The 19,009-nt window shown below is 41.6% G+C and overlaps 1 protein-coding gene across 7 annotated transcripts in view; it reads left to right on the top strand.

The window, feature by feature from the left end:
• The first annotated feature begins 260 nt into the window (after positions 1-260).
• The window catches only part of LOC110498005 (low density lipoprotein receptor adapter protein 1-B), a 79,222-nt gene continuing 60,473 nt past the window's right edge, over positions 261-19,009 (top strand). For 4 of the 7 annotated variants that reach the window (XM_036954933.2, XM_036954934.2, XM_090211394.1 and 1 more), the window contains exon 1: positions 261-2,767. In XM_036954933.2, the coding sequence (XP_036810828.2) occupies positions 2,491-2,767 (277 nt within the window). In that variant the 5' untranslated portion in view covers positions 261-2,490. Of the gene's footprint in view, positions 2,768-7,523; positions 7,670-19,009 lie in introns of all 7 variants that reach the window. The other 3 variants (XM_090211398.1, XM_090211396.1, XM_090211397.1) reach the window with 2 other exon arrangements.

Raw genomic sequence — 19,009 nt, 5'->3', positions numbered from 1 at the left:
TCCAGGACCAAAAGGCTCCTGAACAGCTTCTACCCCCAAGCCATTAGACTGCTGAACAATTCATAAAAATCGCCACCGGTCAATCTACATTGACACCACCCCTCTTGTACACTGCTGCTACTTGCTGTTTTTTTGTTACCTATGAATAGTCACTTCGCCCCCACCTACATGTACAGATTACCTCAACTGGCCTGTACCCCTGCACACTGACTCAGTACCGGCGTGTCCTGTATATATCCTTGTTATTGTTATTCTTATGTTGTTACTTTTTATTTTAGCCTACTTGGTAAATATTTTCTTCTTCTTAAACTGCACTGTTGGTTAATGGTTTGTAAGTAAGCATTTCACTGTAAAGTCTAAACTTGTTTTCATGGCATGTGGCAAATAAAGTTTGATTTGATATGAGGATCAGTCAATTAAAACAAATGATCTATGGATTTCACATGGGAATACACATGGGAATACAGATATGCACATGTTGGTCGCAGGTAGCTTAAAAAATAGGCCTCAGGATCTCGTCACGGTAATTCTGTGCATTCAAATTGACATCGTTAAAATGCAATTGTGTTCGTTGTCCGTAGCTTATGCCTGCCCATAACATAACCGCACCATGAGGAACTCTGTTCACAACGTTTAGATTCAAAACCGCTCTCGCACACGACACCATACACATGATCTGCGGTTGTGAGGCCAGTTGGACATACTGACAAATTCTCTAAAACGAGGGAGGCGGCTTAAGGTAATTTAATGTTAATTTCTCATCTGGCAACAGCTCTGGTGGACGGACACTCCTGGAGTCAGCATGCCAATTGCATGCTCCCTCAAAACTTGAGACATCTGTGAGATTGTGTGACAAAACTGCAGATTTTACAATGGCATTATATTGTCCCCAGCACAAGGTGCACCTGTTTAATGATAATGCTGTTTAATCAGCTTCTTGATATGCCACACCTGTCAGGTAGAGGGATTATCTTGGCAAAGGAGAAATGGTCACTAACAGGGATTTAAAGATATTTGTGCACAAAAGAGAGAAATAAGATATTTGTGTATATGGAACATTTGAGATATTTTATTTCAGCTCATGAAACATGGGACCATGTTGTGTTTACTTTTTTGTTCGGTGTATCATGGATGTTGGTTCACGAAAGATATTTGAAAAATGCAAAGTGGAGATGGTCATAACTCATGTGTGGAACAGTTTCATTATTCAGATTCAATCAGAGCCAACTCAAAATATTTATATTGACAAAAAACAACCATCTAGGGGAGAAGAGCTTTTGTTATGGCCCGGGAGGGTGTATGACACCCAAGAGTCCCATAGGGAGTCCTTTCAACACAGTTCTGTCTTCAGACAGGTGATCATGTCACACAGAGTGTGCCAGAAACAGTGTAGTCTGGAGGGACTTGCTGAGAGCTGGGGTCTATGGTGATGGAGCAAAGGCTCACTGGAACTGGCTTGGCTTTGTTTTTTCACCAGCAGCTGTCTGGCCATTTATATGATGGCCTGGCTGTCATGGCACCAAGGGAGATTGGGGCTTGGGTTACACAGGGGGAGGGGGGTACTCACTCGGGTTTAAATGTATATGAAATGTGTAACTTGAGAGAAAATCTAAAATGTTGAAATATTTATCAAATGAATGTGTAATTTGAGAGGAAATCCAACATCTGTTCAGTGCACATCATCATGATGACAAATATTGTAGCCCATGACAGGAGTCCTGTCAGATATATATGATATGATATGATATGATATATGGCAACAGTATTAATTGATTTACATATTCACCATGTCCATAATAATTATTTAGCCACATTAGTTTATGAACATCTTATTAACACATCAATCAGTAATTTATGTCTATTTTGTTGATATTCTGATAAACTTCACTATTCAAAAGAATAGGAAAATCAGTCACAGTGAAGGCACCACCTACTCGAGTAACAAGGGCCCGGAAAGAGCTGCTCGTGCGATATAGTAGAAAGAGAGCCCAAATCTGTCCAATCTGTCCACGTTGAATAGGTCCTTAATTATTAAGCAGGTGAGTAGTTTTTGTGAGGGGGGGGGGGCAATGAGTGTCGGATTTAGTCGAGATAAACATAAATTGGTATATTATAAGATTATTAACGCTTATGTTGTTATGAGTGTACTGATATAAGTGTAATGCACGTGACATCCGGGCAACTGTGAAAAAACCCCACCATATCGGAGTTGTCCCCTGTGGGCGTTCGAGACTGTTTATGCATATTCATGAGCCTAGCAAGCGTCTCCATTGAATACAGTCGGTAAACGGCACCCCCATCGAATATTAAAAACGTAGTTTAAATAAGGAGATGTTTCCACCAATCCAAAGAGAGGAATAGGCGGGAGCTTGACAGCCCGCCATTCCGCTCTGTGGACAACGAATCCCATTGTTAGAGTGGAGACATAAGCATCTCGTCATTATATCCAAATCTCTGTTAAATATTCCACAAATATACGTCACGTACATTATGCGGTTAATTTACATAGCTAGCTACATAACACCGCCCAGTGGGACGAATATGATAATGTTTCTATTCTGGGCTGTCTTTGAAACAGCGGGGGGGAACCGCTGGAAAAGTTTGGGAGAGTGTGACAAACCAAGCTCTTCGAGAGACAAGAATCGAAACTCTGGGCTTTTTGCCCCAATTTTGGATTACGACATGGACGCTTTGAAGTCGGCTGGAAGGGCAATAATTCGGAGCCCCAGTCTCGCTAAACAGTCATGGGGTGTGGGCAGACACAAAAGTAAGTAGTATTGGTAGCAAGCTGACTAGTTAGCATGTGGATTCTAGTAAAAGGTAAACGAAAATGTTTCTTATCTAGTCTTTCCTATGTAGTTATTTAAACGCTGGGTACGGAAGGTTACTGCTACCTGCTGTATTCCCCAATTTGTTCCTCTGTAGCTAGAGTAAAGTTTACTTAAAGTAAAGATCTTACCTAGACTGAAAGTATTTATGCTCACTCACACACACCGACACACATTCACACTCATATGCAGCTGCTACTCCGTTCGTTCTTTATTCCTAAACATATTATCTATCCTGATGCCTAGTCACTTCACCCTGATTTTATGTACATACCTCATACCCATTTATGTGGTACTAGTACTCCCTGTATATTCCTACATTCTTGTATCTTATTCCTATTGTTACTTTTTTGTAATTATTTTAACTGCATCGTTGAAGGGATGTAAGCAAGCATTTCCTGATCAAGTCTACACACCCGTTATATTCGGCGCGTGAGACAAATACTTGTAAACATTTATGTGATTGCCGATAGCTCATTAAAGCTAAAACGTGCTAGGAAGATTGTTTGGCTATCATACCAGGTTTCCCCCAGGAAGCGTCTAGCCAGAATATATTCTGACCATACTCTTGTTTACGGGGTTCGGACTAGCCCAATATTGGACTAAAGGAGCCTAAAGTTACTCCTTAGTCCAAGGAACTTGCATGTTCAGTTTAAAGAGAATTGGCCCTGGAAGCCAAAACGGCCAAATAGCCTACTCCATCTAAACGTGAATCGAATCTCAATTCCGGTATAGTTTTAGAAACATAAATCCCTCAATTTAAAAATCACATCAAAATAATTTCACAAATGCCAAATACACTTACTGTCTTAACACTGTTGCAGGTGACGTTTTTGGCGTCTGTGTTCAGTTTACACACAGGTGTTCAGAAACAGATGGCTAATTAGCACACTGTTTTCCATAAACAAATGCTATAACATGGAAATATGGCCGTGTGGGAACCTTTACCCTATAAAGGTGTGTATCAGTTTAACCATTTTGTTTTTTGGAAATAATTTCTCACCGATATGAAAGATAAGGTCCTTATGCTTCAAAAACCGTACCGCAAGCGATGCCAGTTAATGTTCAGACGAAGCGTCGCAGCTCCTAACAAAATTCCACGCTACAGAAAACGCCTTCATCCAATGACTCTTATGTGTATTGTAATGGAACTGAGTCATGATCAAGGACTAGGTTCGGACAGGCTTCCTGTTTAGATTAAGACACTGCGGAACCGGCACGACATATGGCTCAAAAAACAAATTGTCTACACATTTTGCTTCACAAAAAAATGTAAAGGAGTGTTAGCAGAGAGGTCTTAGAGGGGGCTCGATTTAGTTTGTTTTGGTTAACATGTAGCCTAAAAACCAACAAGCTGTAAACACCTTTCAAACACATGATCAACACTTGGGAAATTGGCTTTAAAACAGATTTCTTTACTTATTTTATTACACTGAACAAAAATAGAAATGCAACAATTTCATAGATTTTTATAGTTACAGTTCATATAAGGAAATAATTTAATCTAAATAAATTCATTAGGCCCTAATCTATGGATTTCACGTGCCAGGGATGGCACAGGCCCCCAGAGGTCCTGGGCTGGAGTGGTTACACGTGGTCTGCGGTTGTGAGGCCAGTTGGACGTACTGCCAAATTCTCTAAAACATTGTTGGAGACAATTTCTCTACCACAAGCTAACATTTGATTCTCTGGCAACAGCTCTGGTGGACATTCCTTCAGTCAGCATGCCAATTGCACACTCCTTCAAAAGTTGAGACGTCTGTATTGTGTGACAAAACTGCACATTTTAAAGTGACCTTTTATTGTCCCCAGCACAAGGTGCACCTGGGTAAGGATCATGCTGTTTAATCAACTTCTTGATTTGCCACACCTGTCAGGTGGATGGATTATCTTGGGGAAAGAGAAATGGTCACAAACAGGGATATAAACTAATGTGTGCCCACAATTGAAGCTAAATAAGCAGTTTGTGTATGAATTCGTATTGTTTTTGCTGATATTTTTATTTCAGGTCATGGACCATGGGAGCAACACTGTCCATGTTGCGTTTTATATTATTATTCAGTATAGATAAATCATCTTCATAAATTCTCCATGTCGGCAGGTAGCCTAGTGGTTAGAGCGTTGGGCGTAACTGAAAGGTTGCTGGATCGAATCCCTGAGCTGACAAGGTAAAAATCTGTCGTTTTGCCCCTGAACAAGGCACTGTTCCCTGGTAGACCGTCATTGTAAATAAGAATTTGTTTTTAACTGACTAGCCAAGTTAAATAAAGGTTATATATTTTTTATATCTTCATGCACTACCATTGGCTGTGGAGCTGCATGATTCTCACAATGGCTTTGATCTCTGTCTTCAGTGGTTTGCCACACACAGCCATATGATGTGCAGACACGCGAGTGGGTGCATATGATCACACTACTGTGTAGTATGGTTTTTCAAAGAGCGGTGTAGCTTCTTGGTAAAACCTTTTTTTTTTTTTGGTTTCACAGAGGGAACAACACCCCCTCTCCTTGTCTCGCCTTTCTTTTCTTCATAGACGGTGGGTCGTGGGCAGACTTGGTAGCATGATGCCACACGTGCCATGCTGTGCAATCAATGCTTTGTTTTGGTCCACTTTCTCTGGGTGAATAATGAGGCTTTCTAAAGGTCTACTTCCTGTCCCCAGTCTCTCCCGGCAGGGACGATGCATGGCCAACAGCCAGGGTTGGTGGAAGCTGATAATGCCCATATATAATCATGGTTACAGATTTATCAAGGCAGCGTTACATCTTCATCTTTTATGTTGTTGACCTCCTAATGCAGGTCATGTGGGCCCTGGCCTGTGATAGCTTCTGGTCTAGACCTGCATTTCCTCTCACCCACACGCTGCCTATTCCTAGCAAGGTCGGGTAGTGTGTATGGCCAAAACACTGATTTAACTGATTATTTCAATACATCATGGCTAATGTAGAGTGCACTGGTAGCTGCTGTTGATAGAAAGTAACATGTTTCATCTTGTCATAACTGGAAGCATACCACTGCTGTAAGATAGTCTGTGTTTTGTTGTGGGCAAGTGATGCATGCTGCTTTCAATGCTGAGACCAAAAAACAGAAGTATTCAGGGTCTTGTTATTGAGATGTCTGGAGTCCATGCAAGGTACCTCCAAGTCCAAACACACCTGGATTCAATGTTGGTGTCCTCCACCCCTACATGATAGAATGTTTGAGTCCCAAATAAAGTAACTCTTGGTGCTTATGCTTTGGGCTAGGCCTTGTACATGCATGCCTATTTTGTTTTGGCATCTATGCACAGAGCCCCCTCCCGCCCCAGTCTCTTTTTAACCATGCCTTTATTTGTTCCTAATTTATTTATCCCATTGAGATTTGAAGTGTTTTCAAGAGAGACCACTCAAGTCTGCAGAGCATAATTCAAGGCATTCACAGCTATGATTCTCCCCCACTTAACAGACTGCTTGACTAGTTGGGCCCAAGTTTGCTGTACAACATTAAAACCCATTTGGTCTGTCTACAATCAGGCTCTCAATGTTCTTGATAGAAAGCCCGATAGCCATCACCACTGTTACATCCTCAGAATGCATAAGCTCCTGAGTTGGGATAATCTTTTGCAATGTCTTGTATTCAAGATCCTAAATGGCCTGGCTCCCCCTCCACTTAGTGCTTTTGTCAAACAGAAACCCAAACCCATGGCAGCAGATTCACAAAGTCTGCCATGAGAGGTAACTGTATAGTTCCCTTAAGGAAAAGCACATTTTGTCAAACTGCTTTCTCTGTTAGAGCTTCCCATGTCTGGAACACACTGCCATCAGACACACAACTATTGCAACTTCACAAAAAGCAAATACATACTGGTACTAGTACTCCCTCTCTCTGGCTAAAGTACAGTCAGATTTGTGAGCATAATCCTTAGCTGTGTATTGTCGCTTTCCATGTATTCCAATTCAGAGTTTTAATAGTCACATGTACAAGGTTGCAGGTGCGATTGCAGTGTACAGTGAAAAACTTAGGCTTTGAGCTTCAACATTCAAATTATGAAAATGGTAATAAAAAAAACGGTATACAAATAAATAGCACTATATACATAACTGTGGCAGTGATGAATAAATAAATGTTCATTTGGGTGGAGGGAGAGTAAAGACTGAGGGGGTGGGTTGGAATGGCCATCTGCAGCATGACCATTGAGTGAACTAAAAACCAACGTTTTCATATTTTTAAAGTAATATACAGTTGAAGTCGGAAGTTTATATACACCTTAGCAAACTACATTTAAATGCAGTTTTTCACAATACTTGACATTTAATCTAAGTAAAAATTCCCTGTTTTAGGTCTGTTAGGATTACCACTTTATTTTAAGAATGAAATGTCAGAATAATAGTAGAGAGAATGATTGATTGATTGATTGAGTTCTTTCTTTCATCACATTCCCAGTGGGTCAGAAGTTTACATACACTCATTTAGTATTTGGTAGCATTGCCTTTAAATTGTTTAACTTGTCCAGGTGGTATAGCGCAGTGTGCAGTGCAATTATTATTGCATCATCCGTGGATCTGTTGGGACGATGTGCGAATTGTAGTGGGTCTAGTGTGTTTGGTATGGTGATTATGGTCTTTAACTAGCCTCTCAAAGCACTTTATAATGACAAGTGAGTGCTACGTGACGATAGTAATTTAGTTCAGTTACCTTCACTTTCTTGGATACAGGGACAATGGTGGACATCTTCAAGCAAGTGGGGACAACAGACTGGGATATGGAGAGTGAATATGTCCGTTAACACTCCAGCCAGCTGGCCTGCATATGCTCTGAGGACGTGGCTTGGAATGACATCTGGGCTGGCAGCCTTGCAAAGGTTAACACACTTAAATTACTTACTCACGTTGGACACAGAGAACACGCGAACACAGTCTTTGTGAGTGTTGGTGGCCTGCGTTAGCGCCTCAATGTTTTCCTTGAAGCGGGTGAAGATGTTTAGCTTGTCCGGGAGAGAGGTGTTGGTGAATGCGACCTGTGATTGTCTGGAGTTCTAGTCCCATACGTCTTGTGTCTGAGCCGTTGAATTGAGACTCCACTTTGTACCTGTAGTATCTATGGATTTTGGTTTGGATAAGACATAATCGTTGCAGTCGGAACAACATCCTCTAAGCACTTTACAAGTCAATACTATTCTCAGAGGCGACCCTAAACATTTTCCAGTCTGCGTGATCAAAACAATCTTGAAGAACAGATTCCGATTGGACAGACCAACATTGAACAGTCCTTACCACGGTAGCTTCCTGTTTAAGTTTCTGGCTATAGGTAGGGAGGAGAAGAATGGAGGTGTGATCTGATTTGGGGATGGTCTTGTAGCCGTCCTGGAAGGGAGAGTAGCAATGATCCAGGGTCTCGGGATGTAAAGGGGTCAACATTTTGAAGGAGGTATTCCAGATCGTAAGAACAAAAAAATCTTCTGTAACAGTGTTGAAGAATGCCTTCTATAATGGATGTCTAAAGCACATTCCGTCATAGACGACTTGGTCAGGAAGGAGGGAAAGATGGCGGAAGAGGATACTGAGTTTGAATCAAGCAGCGCGTCATGCAAATTGGTGAAGACAAATATTTTAAATGGACAACAGTAGTATTGAAAACTGGAACAAAGGAAATTGTCTGAAATTGGAGTGGAGGATAAGTTTATGAATGATAATGAATCACTTCTTTTAGGGACGTGTTTGAGTAAGAATGCATATGTGGGAGACCTGTTTTGAGGTGTGGAAAATGGAGCCTGTCAGTTACCAGGACTGCATATTTTGATGAAATGTATTTCTGAAGAACAGAGGAAGATTGCAGTGAGTTTTGAACTTCGGAGTAGAGCACCTGTCAAAGACGTCATCTCAGGGGTGACGATGGATGTTCAGGTTCAATACCTGAAGAGAATCCCTGATGTGGTTGGTGCCCGGCGTCTGAACTGCTGGGTGAATCGAGAAATAAAGTCGGTCCTGTCTTTTGATAAAGAGCAAATACACAACCAAGCTTCACAAATGTAGGTAAACGCTTTCGTCCCCGAACCATTGCAGTGTAAGAATTGTAAAGGATTTGGCCATGTTTCAAGTGTGTGCAGGCGGACAGAGTGTACTGAAGAACGGTGTATAGAAGGACGACTGTGTTGCAATTTGCGGTGGGGATCATAATCCCGAGTTCCTGGAGTGCCCTTTAAGAGTGACAGAGATTGAGGTGGCAAAAGTTAGTGGTCAATCGAATCTTCTATGCGAATGCTATTAAAATAATTGAGAAAACAAGTGATGCTAGTGAAGATATGGTACGGCTTGCTGCCAGTCAAAAGATGCCCTGTGTGTTAAAAAGTTGGATTTTGTCGTGTTCATTGCCACAGTTATAGACTGTACTGCACTAGTCTCTAAGAATTCCAAGAGACTGAAAACAACATTTATTGTGGCTGTGGCAGAAATGTTTTTGGGACTTATGGATTTTACATCTGAAGACTTGCAAGGGCTTTCTTGTGCCGGAAGACCCGCCCTCCAAGGTTCCCCCTGAGCCTGTGTAGGGAGCAGATCTGTTTTTATTTTTTAACAGAAAAGTTGTTTAATTTAGTTTATTTATAAATGTTGGTAGTTTGTTCTGATTTTGGGAATCTTGATTCCATTCCGCACAGTAGGTGGCGTGATGCATATTAAATTGTGCGATCGCCAATATACCATAGAAGAAGATGGCGCAGTCAAGCTAGCATCCTCTACAACCACAAGTCAATTGACCCTCCCCTAAGCCCCGCCCCCTTGGTTATTCTTGTTGACCTTGGACAACATTTTCCTGCCAAGACCATTTCCCCATACGAACCACTGGCAAAATCGACCGTAGTGGCTGTAGGTATGTACGGCAGGACCAAATCGGAAAGATGGTGCCTAACATCCGATTTGGATCAAACATTCTTTCTACCAATGAGTTAGTCATTAGTATTTCAAAGAAATGGTCAAAAGCTCATGAAACATGGGACCAACACTTTACATGTTGCGTTTTATATATTTTTTTCAGTATAGTAATGTTAAAATGTATCACATTTTCACATTACACATTTAGTAATGATAGAATGCATTTTAAACTTCATGCATAGTAACAATAAAATAATTATATTGATATAAGTGGGGTGGGGGGGGAAATCTGAACAAATTAGCATTTTCATGCTAAAGTATCTAAAAAGTTGTGCCACAAATGCAAAAAGAATTAGCATTTGAAACAGTGGCCAAGTAAACAAAACCAAAGCATGGATTGCTGTCATCATACCTGGTCCACAGACTCCTTACAGGGTAAGAAAACCAATATGTAATTGTGCAATTTGGGTGAACTAAAATGGACAATTTGGGTGCAATCAATTAGCGTAATTTGTCAGCGATAACATGTTTCTAACTATAGTTTCTAACTATAGAAAAATGTTCAGAACAAGAGATGGTGAGTGTTGTGGCTTGCTGAAATGACATGGTGCAACACTTTAGCCATTTTAACCTCTAGTGACACCCCATCCCGTGAACGGGATCGTTTTCATCATCTTACACTAATTAGCATAACGCAACGGACATAAATATTCCTTGAAAATATTCCTATTCATGAAAATCACAAGTGAAATATATTGGAACACAGCTTAGCCTTTTGTTAATCACCCTGTCATCTCAGATTTTCAAAATATGCTTTACAGAAGACGCTAGACAAGCATTTAAGTTTATAATAGCCTAGCATAGCATTATGCCTTGCTAGCAGCAAGCAACCTTGTCACGGAAATCAGAAAAGCAATCAAATTAAATCGTTTACCTTTTGAACTTCGGATGTTTTCACTCACGAGACTCCCAGGTAGATAGCCAAAGTTCATTTTTTTCCCAAAATATTATTTTTGTAGGTGAAACAGCTCTGTTTGTTCTTCGCGTTTGGCTGAAAAATCGCCCGGAAATTGCAGTCACCACAATGCTGAATTTTTTTCAAAATTAGCTCCATAATATCGACAGAAACATGGCAAAAGTTGTTTAGAATCCATCCTCAAGGTGTTTTTCTAAAATCTATTCGATAATATATCAGTCGGGACAATTCCTTTTTCTCTAGGACCGATTGGAGTAATGGCTACCTCTGCACTTTACGCAAGAAACTATCTCGGAGCCACCATGTGACCACTTACGAAATGTGCCTCCATACGGCTATTCTTCAACAGAAATGCGTAAAACTATGTCAATGCTGTAGACACCTTGGGGAATACATAGAAAGCGTAAGCTCGTTGATGGTACATTCACAGCCGAATAGGGAGTCATTGGAACACAGCGCTTTCAAAACCTGGGGCACTTCTGGATTGGATTTTTCTCAGGCTTTCGCTTGCAACATCAGTTCTGTTATACTCACAGACAATATCTTTAACGTTTGGGAAACGTTAGTGTTTTCTATCCAAAGCTGTCAATTATATGCATATTCTAGCATCTTTTCCTGACAAAATATCCCGTTTTAAAACGGGAACGTTTTTTTTCCAAAAATGAAAATACTGCCCCCTAACACCAACAGGTCAAACAATTTTGTTTTTGGATAAACTGTTTTGCAATGCCCTCAATGGCTTTCATGTGTTTTTAAACGTAAGCCTGTCCGAGGTGTCGGACTCGAATGGTTGCGATCCATTGGAGTGCTGCGATTGGTTGTCCCACATTCTGGGGCGGAGCTTAGTGAAGGATCATTTCTGTCTCTGTTTTCCATCCCCTGCCTGACTTCAGCATATAATAGAGTGAGACTCCTACACTGTGTGCCATTTCCTGCTGACAACAAACGGCTCTCGTGATTTTGGCAGTGCTGCCTATAATAGCTGTGCACAGTAAGCCTTTATCTGATTCGCTTTAGTTTGTCTGAAAAATGTTCTCTGACATCAACCTTAAACCAAATGTTATGGCCTGAGACGAGGTTAATTTGTTTCTACTTCCTTTCCTCTACAATTCCCCATGTTATGTCTGTATGCCTCTGTCTGCGCTTCAAACAGTGCCTTAGTGCTGGCCTAGGAACTGTCACTGTTACCTGCCTGGAGCCCTTTCTACACTGGAAAGACTGGATTTTAACCACTCAATGTTTTGGTTTATCTACCAATATAATGGCACCGGAGGAGATGGCTGCTGTTTTTAGACTCCTAAGCAACTGTGCTATTTTGTTTCATTTTTTTGCATTGTTTGTAACTCATTCTGTACATAATGCTGCTGCTACCGTCTCCTATGACGGAAAGAGCTTCTGGAAATCAGAACAGCGATTACTCACCTAGAACTGGATATAGATTTTTTTTATTTCTTTAATGAGTCCGACGTGAAGGATATACTGCTTTGTCAAGATAAGGCCCAACTCTGTCTTCAGCATGAAGAAAAGACAGGGTGCCTTGTAAGAATCGCAGACGAGAAGGTAAACTGGACGATCTATGATTGAGACTATCCTACCAAAGGGATATTAAAAACTATAATATCTTATGTTTCACCGGGACGTGGCTAAACGCCAACACAGATCATAGCTGGCTGGCTTCTCCATGCATCTGCAGGACAGAGCAGCTACGTCTTGTAAGAAGGGTGGGGTTGTGTCAATTTGTCAATAACTGCTGGTGCCCGATGTCTAATATTAAAGAAGTCTCAAGATAATGCACGCCTGAGGTATTCTACCTCATAAGCTGTAGACTACACTATCTACCAAGATCTCTCATCTATATTATTTGTAGCTGTCTATTTACCACCACAAACAAATGCTGGCACTAGGACCGCACTCAACGAGCTCTATAAGGCCATAAGCAAACATGATAATGCTCCTCTTGAAGCGGCCCTCTACAGGCCAGGGACTTTAATGCAGGCAAACAAAAAATCAGTTTTACATAATTTCTACCAGCATGTCACATGTGCAGCCAGAGGAAAAAAAACTCTAGACCACCTTTACTCCACACACAGAGATGCATACAAAGCTCCCCTGCCCTCCATTTGGAAAATCTGACCATAATTCTATCCTCCTGATTCCTGCTTGCAAGCAAAAACTAAAGCAGGAAGTACCAGTATATAATATGTTCCGGGGTTCATCCAATGGCATTGAGGAGTATACCAACTCAAGTCACCAACTTCATCAATAAGTACATCGACGACATCGTCCCCAAGTTGACTGAATGTATTTTTCCCAACCAGAAGCCATGGGTTACAGGCAACATCCGCACCGAGCTAAAGGGTAGAGCTGCCGCTTTCAAGGAGCGGGACACTAATCCGGACGTTTATAAGAAATCCCGCTATGCCCTCAAACGAACCATCAAACAGGCAAAGCCTCAATACAGGACTAAGATTGAATCCTACTACACCGGTGTTGATACTCGTTGGATGTGGCAGGGCTTGGAAAACCCATATGCGAGCTGCCGAGTAACGCGAGCCTACCATATGAGCTAAATTCCTTTTTTATGCTCGCTTCTAAGCAAGCAACACAGAAGCCTGCATGAGAGCACCAGCTGTTCCGGGCGACTGTGTGATCACACTCTCCGTAGCCGTCTTGAGCAAGACCTTTTTTAAATGTGTCAACATTCGCAAAGCGGATTACCAGGGCGTGTACTCAAGGCTTACGCAGATCAACTGGCAAGTGTCTTCACTGACATTTTCAACCTCTCCCTGACCGAGTCTGTAATACCTACCTGTTTCAAGCAGACTACCATAGTTCCTGTGCCCAAGAACGTGAAGGTAACCTGCATAAATTATTACCGCCCTGTAGCACTCACGTCGGTAGCCATGAAATGCTTTTGAAATGTTGGGGTCCTTTTAGTTTTAATGTTGCTTGTGGAACTTGTTCATGTATTCTTCTCATGTTCCAGGATCAAGTTATAAAGGCTTGGAAATGGACAGAAATGGCTCACATCAACACCATCATGCCGGAAACCCTAAACCCACTCAAATTCACATACCACCCCAACAGATCCACAGATGACGCCAATCTCTAATGCACTCCACACTGCCCTTTCACACCTGGACAAAAGGAACACCTATATGAGAATGCTGTTCATTGACTACAGCTCAGTGTTCAACACCATAGTGCCCTCAAAGCTCATCACTAAGTTAAGGACCCTGTGACTAAACAACTCCATCTGGAACTGGATCCTGAATTTCTTGATGGGCTGCCCCCAGGTGGTAAGGGTAGGCAACAACTCATCTGCCATGCTGATCCTCAACACTGTGGCCCCTCGGGTGCATGCTTAGTCCCCTCCTGTACTGCCTGTTCACCCATGACTGCGTGGCCAAGCACGACTCTAACACCATCAACACCAAGTTAGCTGCTGACACAACAGTGGTAGGCCTGACCACCGACAACGATGAGACGGCCTATAGGGAGGTGGTCCCTCAATGTGAGCAAGACAAAGGAGTTGATCGTGTACTATAGAAAAAGCAGGGCTGAACATGCCCCATTGACGTGGCTGTAGTGAAGCGGGTCGAGAGTTTCAAGTTCCTTGACGTCCACATCATCATCATGGTCCAAATACACAAAGAATGTTGTGAAGAGGGCACAACAACACCTTTTCCCCCTCAGGAGACTGAACATATTTTGTATGGGTCCCCAGATCCTTCTAGTTCTAAAGCTGCACCATACTGGTTACATCATCACCTGGTATGGCATCTGCTCGACCTCTGACCATAAGGTACTACAGAGGGTGGTGCAGGCGGCCCAGTACATCACTAGGGACAAGCTCCTTGACATCCAGGATCTATATACTATGCAGTGTTGGAGGAAGGCCCCAAAAATGGTCAGACTCGAGTCACCCAAGTCATAGACTGTTCTCTCTGCTACTGCACGGCAAGCGGTACCGGAGCGCCAAGTCTAGGAGCAATAGGCTCCTTAACAGCTTCTACCCCCAAGCCATAAGACTGCTGAACAATTAATCAATTGTCCACCCAGACTATTTACCTCGACTAACTTGTACCCCCACACATTGACTCGGTACTGGTATCCCCTGTATAGCTTCGTTATTGTTATGTAATTTTCTTCTTACATTTTTGGTTTGTTTTTGTTTATTTAGTAACTCTTTCTTGAGCTGCATTGTTGGTTAAGGGCTTGTAAGTAAGCATTTCGCGGTAAGGTCTACAGCAGGTAGCCTAGTGGTTAGGGCATTGGGCCAGTAACCAAAATGTTGTTGGCTTCGGGATTTGATCCAGCGAGGTAAAAATCGGTCGTTCTGCCCCTGAGCAAGGCAGTTAACCCAAATGTTCCCCGGGTGCTGAAGATATGGATGTCGACTATAGCAGCCCCCTGCACCTCTGATTCAGAGGGGTTGGATGAAATGCAGAAGACTCATTCAGTTGTACAACTGACTAGGTATTCCCTTTCTCTGCTGTTTTCACATGTGACAAATAAAATGTGATTGGATTATAATCGTGTTTCCCCTGTTGGTTGTTGTTGCGGTAACTTCCTGGTGTTATGTTGACTAGTGTGGCCAACTGGTTATTGTGGCCTGTGTAACCATGATCGGGGAAAGATCGAGCCATGGAAGAGTAAAACTCTGTCTAGGCTCTACTTTTCTGGTGCCCTACTACTGGTTCGTGGGCAGTCTTCTAAAACAGACATGCCATACTGGAGCTGTAGTTTACTCTCTGCTCTGTCCTGGCTAGTTTTTGCCTGCTGCCTCTGGCCCGTGCAGTGGGCCAGAGACAAAGTCATCCAAAATCCACTGCCAGGTTGTAATGGAGATTGCTTCCTGCATGATTCCTTTATGGAGTTGTAAAGTCCCCAGTGATGTATTGCCCTGTTACATCTCCAGTATGTGTTTGGAGCCACACATGCGTGTGTCACTGTGTGGATGGGATGGAACTGAACAATCATGCTTTGTCACAGTTTTTTTTTTAGATTGACAATATGTAACCTTTGGGGTGACTTGACCAAATTAACGTAGAAATGTGAGTGATAGATCTATGATTGTACTTGAAAGCAAGTCTGAGGTGGTAGAGCTGTTCTATGTGAGCTATTTCTATGCTTCCCGTTCATCATTATTATAATTTTTTTTGTCTTTTACTTTTGGTTTTATACACCAGCTTTGGTTATTTTTGGTTATGGGAACTATATTTCACAGTGGTGTAAGATGGTACTATGACACTACGCTAGTTTATTTTGTCACCTAAACTGAAATGAGGCTAACTGTTAGTTTTAGCAACCACGAAATGGCGGAGCGATTTCTGTATAGGACAACTTGAAAATAATTTTTTGTTATGAGAAATTCCACAGTAATGCAATTCTGCTTTGACTCATTTTAAATGTATGCCAAACAAACAGTGATTTCAAAATTTAACAAACCATACACAATACTTTTACAAAATTTCACTGGAAAAATATACAAAAAATGAATTTAGTGAAAGAACTGTGCAGATGCAAACTGAATCACTGCAAAATCTCCCTCAGATTTTTATGCCACCACAGTTTTTGGAAAATGTGTTAAATATCTGCGCCGAATTAAAGATTCAAAGTTGTCTGCAGAAGGAATTGTGTGTCAACTACGGCAATGCACCTTGAGTTTGAACACATCTATTTTGGTTATTGAACTACAGTAAGTGAAGTGGCATTACACCTGGTAATGGAATTACGGTTACTGAGTTACATCATGGGTCCCTGATCTGTACGGCACAGAAATTAGTCATTTATGGATACGAATGTCATTCTCATGTTTCACAAGTTTGGACAGCAGAGCACATTAGAGTACAATTCAGCAGAGTAGGGTAGAGGTGTGCAGTACAATGCCGTAGAGTTCAGTAAAGTAGAGAGATTTAGAGAGAGGACAATAAATGACGTCCCAGAGTTCCATGCCTGGGCCAGTTGTCCAGGTGGCCACATAAATTAACTAATACTTTAATGGGATTTGTAGGCCTTCAATGTACTGTACGTAGCCTCAAGTGGCATATACTATACTTCTCTTAACTGTATTGTACTATAATATTGTATTGGTTTGTACTTTTCTGTTTACTTACAGTATTGTACTGTACTGTGCTAGCCAAACTTGTGAAACATACGTCTATGATGGGTTCAGATTTGGTCCATTTCGGTCAGTCTGTGGACGTTTAATTCATTGAGTCCCACCGTAACGCTGGCGCGTTTTGGACTTCTAACGCCTTTTATACATTGTGCATTGGAGCTACAGACTTCTGGGTTGTACCGTTGGGATTCTATTTCTTCTGCATCCGTATATACCAACCATTTAGTCTGTGTGATTAATGGGGGCTGAACCAGAGCGGTGTTTGTGAGACAAAGGCGGATCCCAAATGGTCTGTCGAGTCTGAATGCTTTTAGTAGTTTGTAGCTCAAACCAATCTATAAAAAGCTGAGTCTCTCATGAACAAGCACATGTAATGTAAACTCCACACAGTTGTCACTGACCAATATATTCATTTCCCAGTGAGCAAACCATTTTTGTGCTTACAGCATTCATATGAATGACTTATCAGATTTTTGCTTTTGCAGATTATTATTTTTTTAGACGTTGGTCAGTAAAACTCATAAATGCAACTGTTTGTCAAATAGTTGTGTGTTCTACTTGTAGCCCTGGTTGTCCTGAGAAGAATTGTGAGGCTAAATATAAGGCCTGGACATGCATATAAATGAAATGCCCATTTTGGCTGGGGTCTTAGCGTAGATAGGGTTAACATCAAGGCCAGGGTGGACTGGCCAACGTTAAACTACTTTTCAATGTCCGTGGACATCCGGTGTCGGCCGTGCTCAGTGGGTGCGGATGCTGGTTACAGTAAATGGAAAGCGAGGGGGCTCATGGCTGGAGCTGGGAGAGGTGACGTTAACTAGAGAGGGAGGGGTTGTCCAGACTCTGATTATTTTAACTCTTGGTTTGACCACCAGACAACCAAAAGACAAAGAAAAGTTATGAGCTGAAGTTCACAGTATGCCAGTTGACGGGAGGACCGTAACAAGTGGCCCAACTGTGGTTTGTGACTATTATGATTCCCGTTATAGCCAATCCAGTTTTCCTGTTGTTTTTGTTGTTGTTGGTAATTGAGTTTTAATCACTTCATAAACAAACAATATTAATATCAGTAAAATCACAAACTAATTGGTAGGTCTACCTTTTACTTGTTACTTCTGTGAACTTTCATTATCCTCTCATGAGGGAGAAACATTTTAAAATATCTGAAAGATATGTGGGTTTTTGGTAACGGAATTACAAGGCAATGTTTCTTAAACTTACAGAAGGTAAACAATTTCTTCAAAACAAAATGTGTTAATACAGTATTTGTTGGCATGGGTCTTTTTGTCAACATTGTTTTGATGTATTTCTGATACTTTTTTCTGGCAGATGTTTACAAAGACTCCTTTTCTATCAGTTTATCCAAAAATAAAAGCCTGTACTTATGCCTTTTTTTTTTTTTTTTTTTTTGCAAAATGGTTGAAAAATGTATCGATGCCTTCATTTCCCCAAATTATAGAGCTTTCATTTGGCACCCAATTTGATATGCTCCTATCAACTTCACATGTTAGTGCTCATGGATCCTTTTAGATGGAAATGCCCTTATTGTCTTTGAAGAGATTAGACCTACATCTGTTTGAAGGGTCACTCTAATGTTTAGGGAAATGTCAGATCATTCTGTCAGCTTATTATACCAGTATGGTTAAGCAAGTTTTGGGCTGTACAGTAGGCATTATTTTAGATTTCAGAGCTAAAAACCAGTGCATTGTTGGATGGGGTCTGCTGCATAAATACATGCCACCTGAGGCTATTTACAGAAAATTGAAGGCCAACAAATGCCATTTTAAAGTATGCTTTTATTGATGTGGCCTCCTGAACAAGCTGTCCCAGCTGTGGAACTCTGGGACGTTATTTATCGTCTTTTCTCTGTCTTCTGGGGGATGACAAGGAATCTGAGAACGATGTGTGAAGGGCCATATGCATAATTATGAGCCTCTGGACTCACTGGACATTCTCATGGCTGGCCCTTAATGCTATTCATGTTGTCTAACCTGTCAGGAGGGCCATAAAGGCAATCCAGAGATCTCTCAGGGCATTTTGGCAGGCAGGTATGAGACATCATGCTGCTGATGCTGCACATATTGCCTGTCCCACATACACTGTGCATGTAATTCAGGTAAGAATGTTTCTGACAGTTTGAGTGAGTCTCTGCTATTGACCTCATGTTGTTTTGCATAGCGGTAAGACGTTGCTGCACTCATATTCTGGTATTAGGATAGGATGTTCTATTTG

This window comes from Oncorhynchus mykiss, chromosome 19 (genome assembly GCF_057628025.1).
Source record: "Oncorhynchus mykiss isolate SJ-2025 chromosome 19, ASM5762802v1, whole genome shotgun sequence".
Taxonomy (NCBI): domain Eukaryota; kingdom Metazoa; phylum Chordata; class Actinopteri; order Salmoniformes; family Salmonidae; genus Oncorhynchus; species Oncorhynchus mykiss.
The sequence above is the reverse complement of the archived record's forward strand: the minus strand, read 5'-3'. Positions and strand labels throughout refer to the sequence as shown.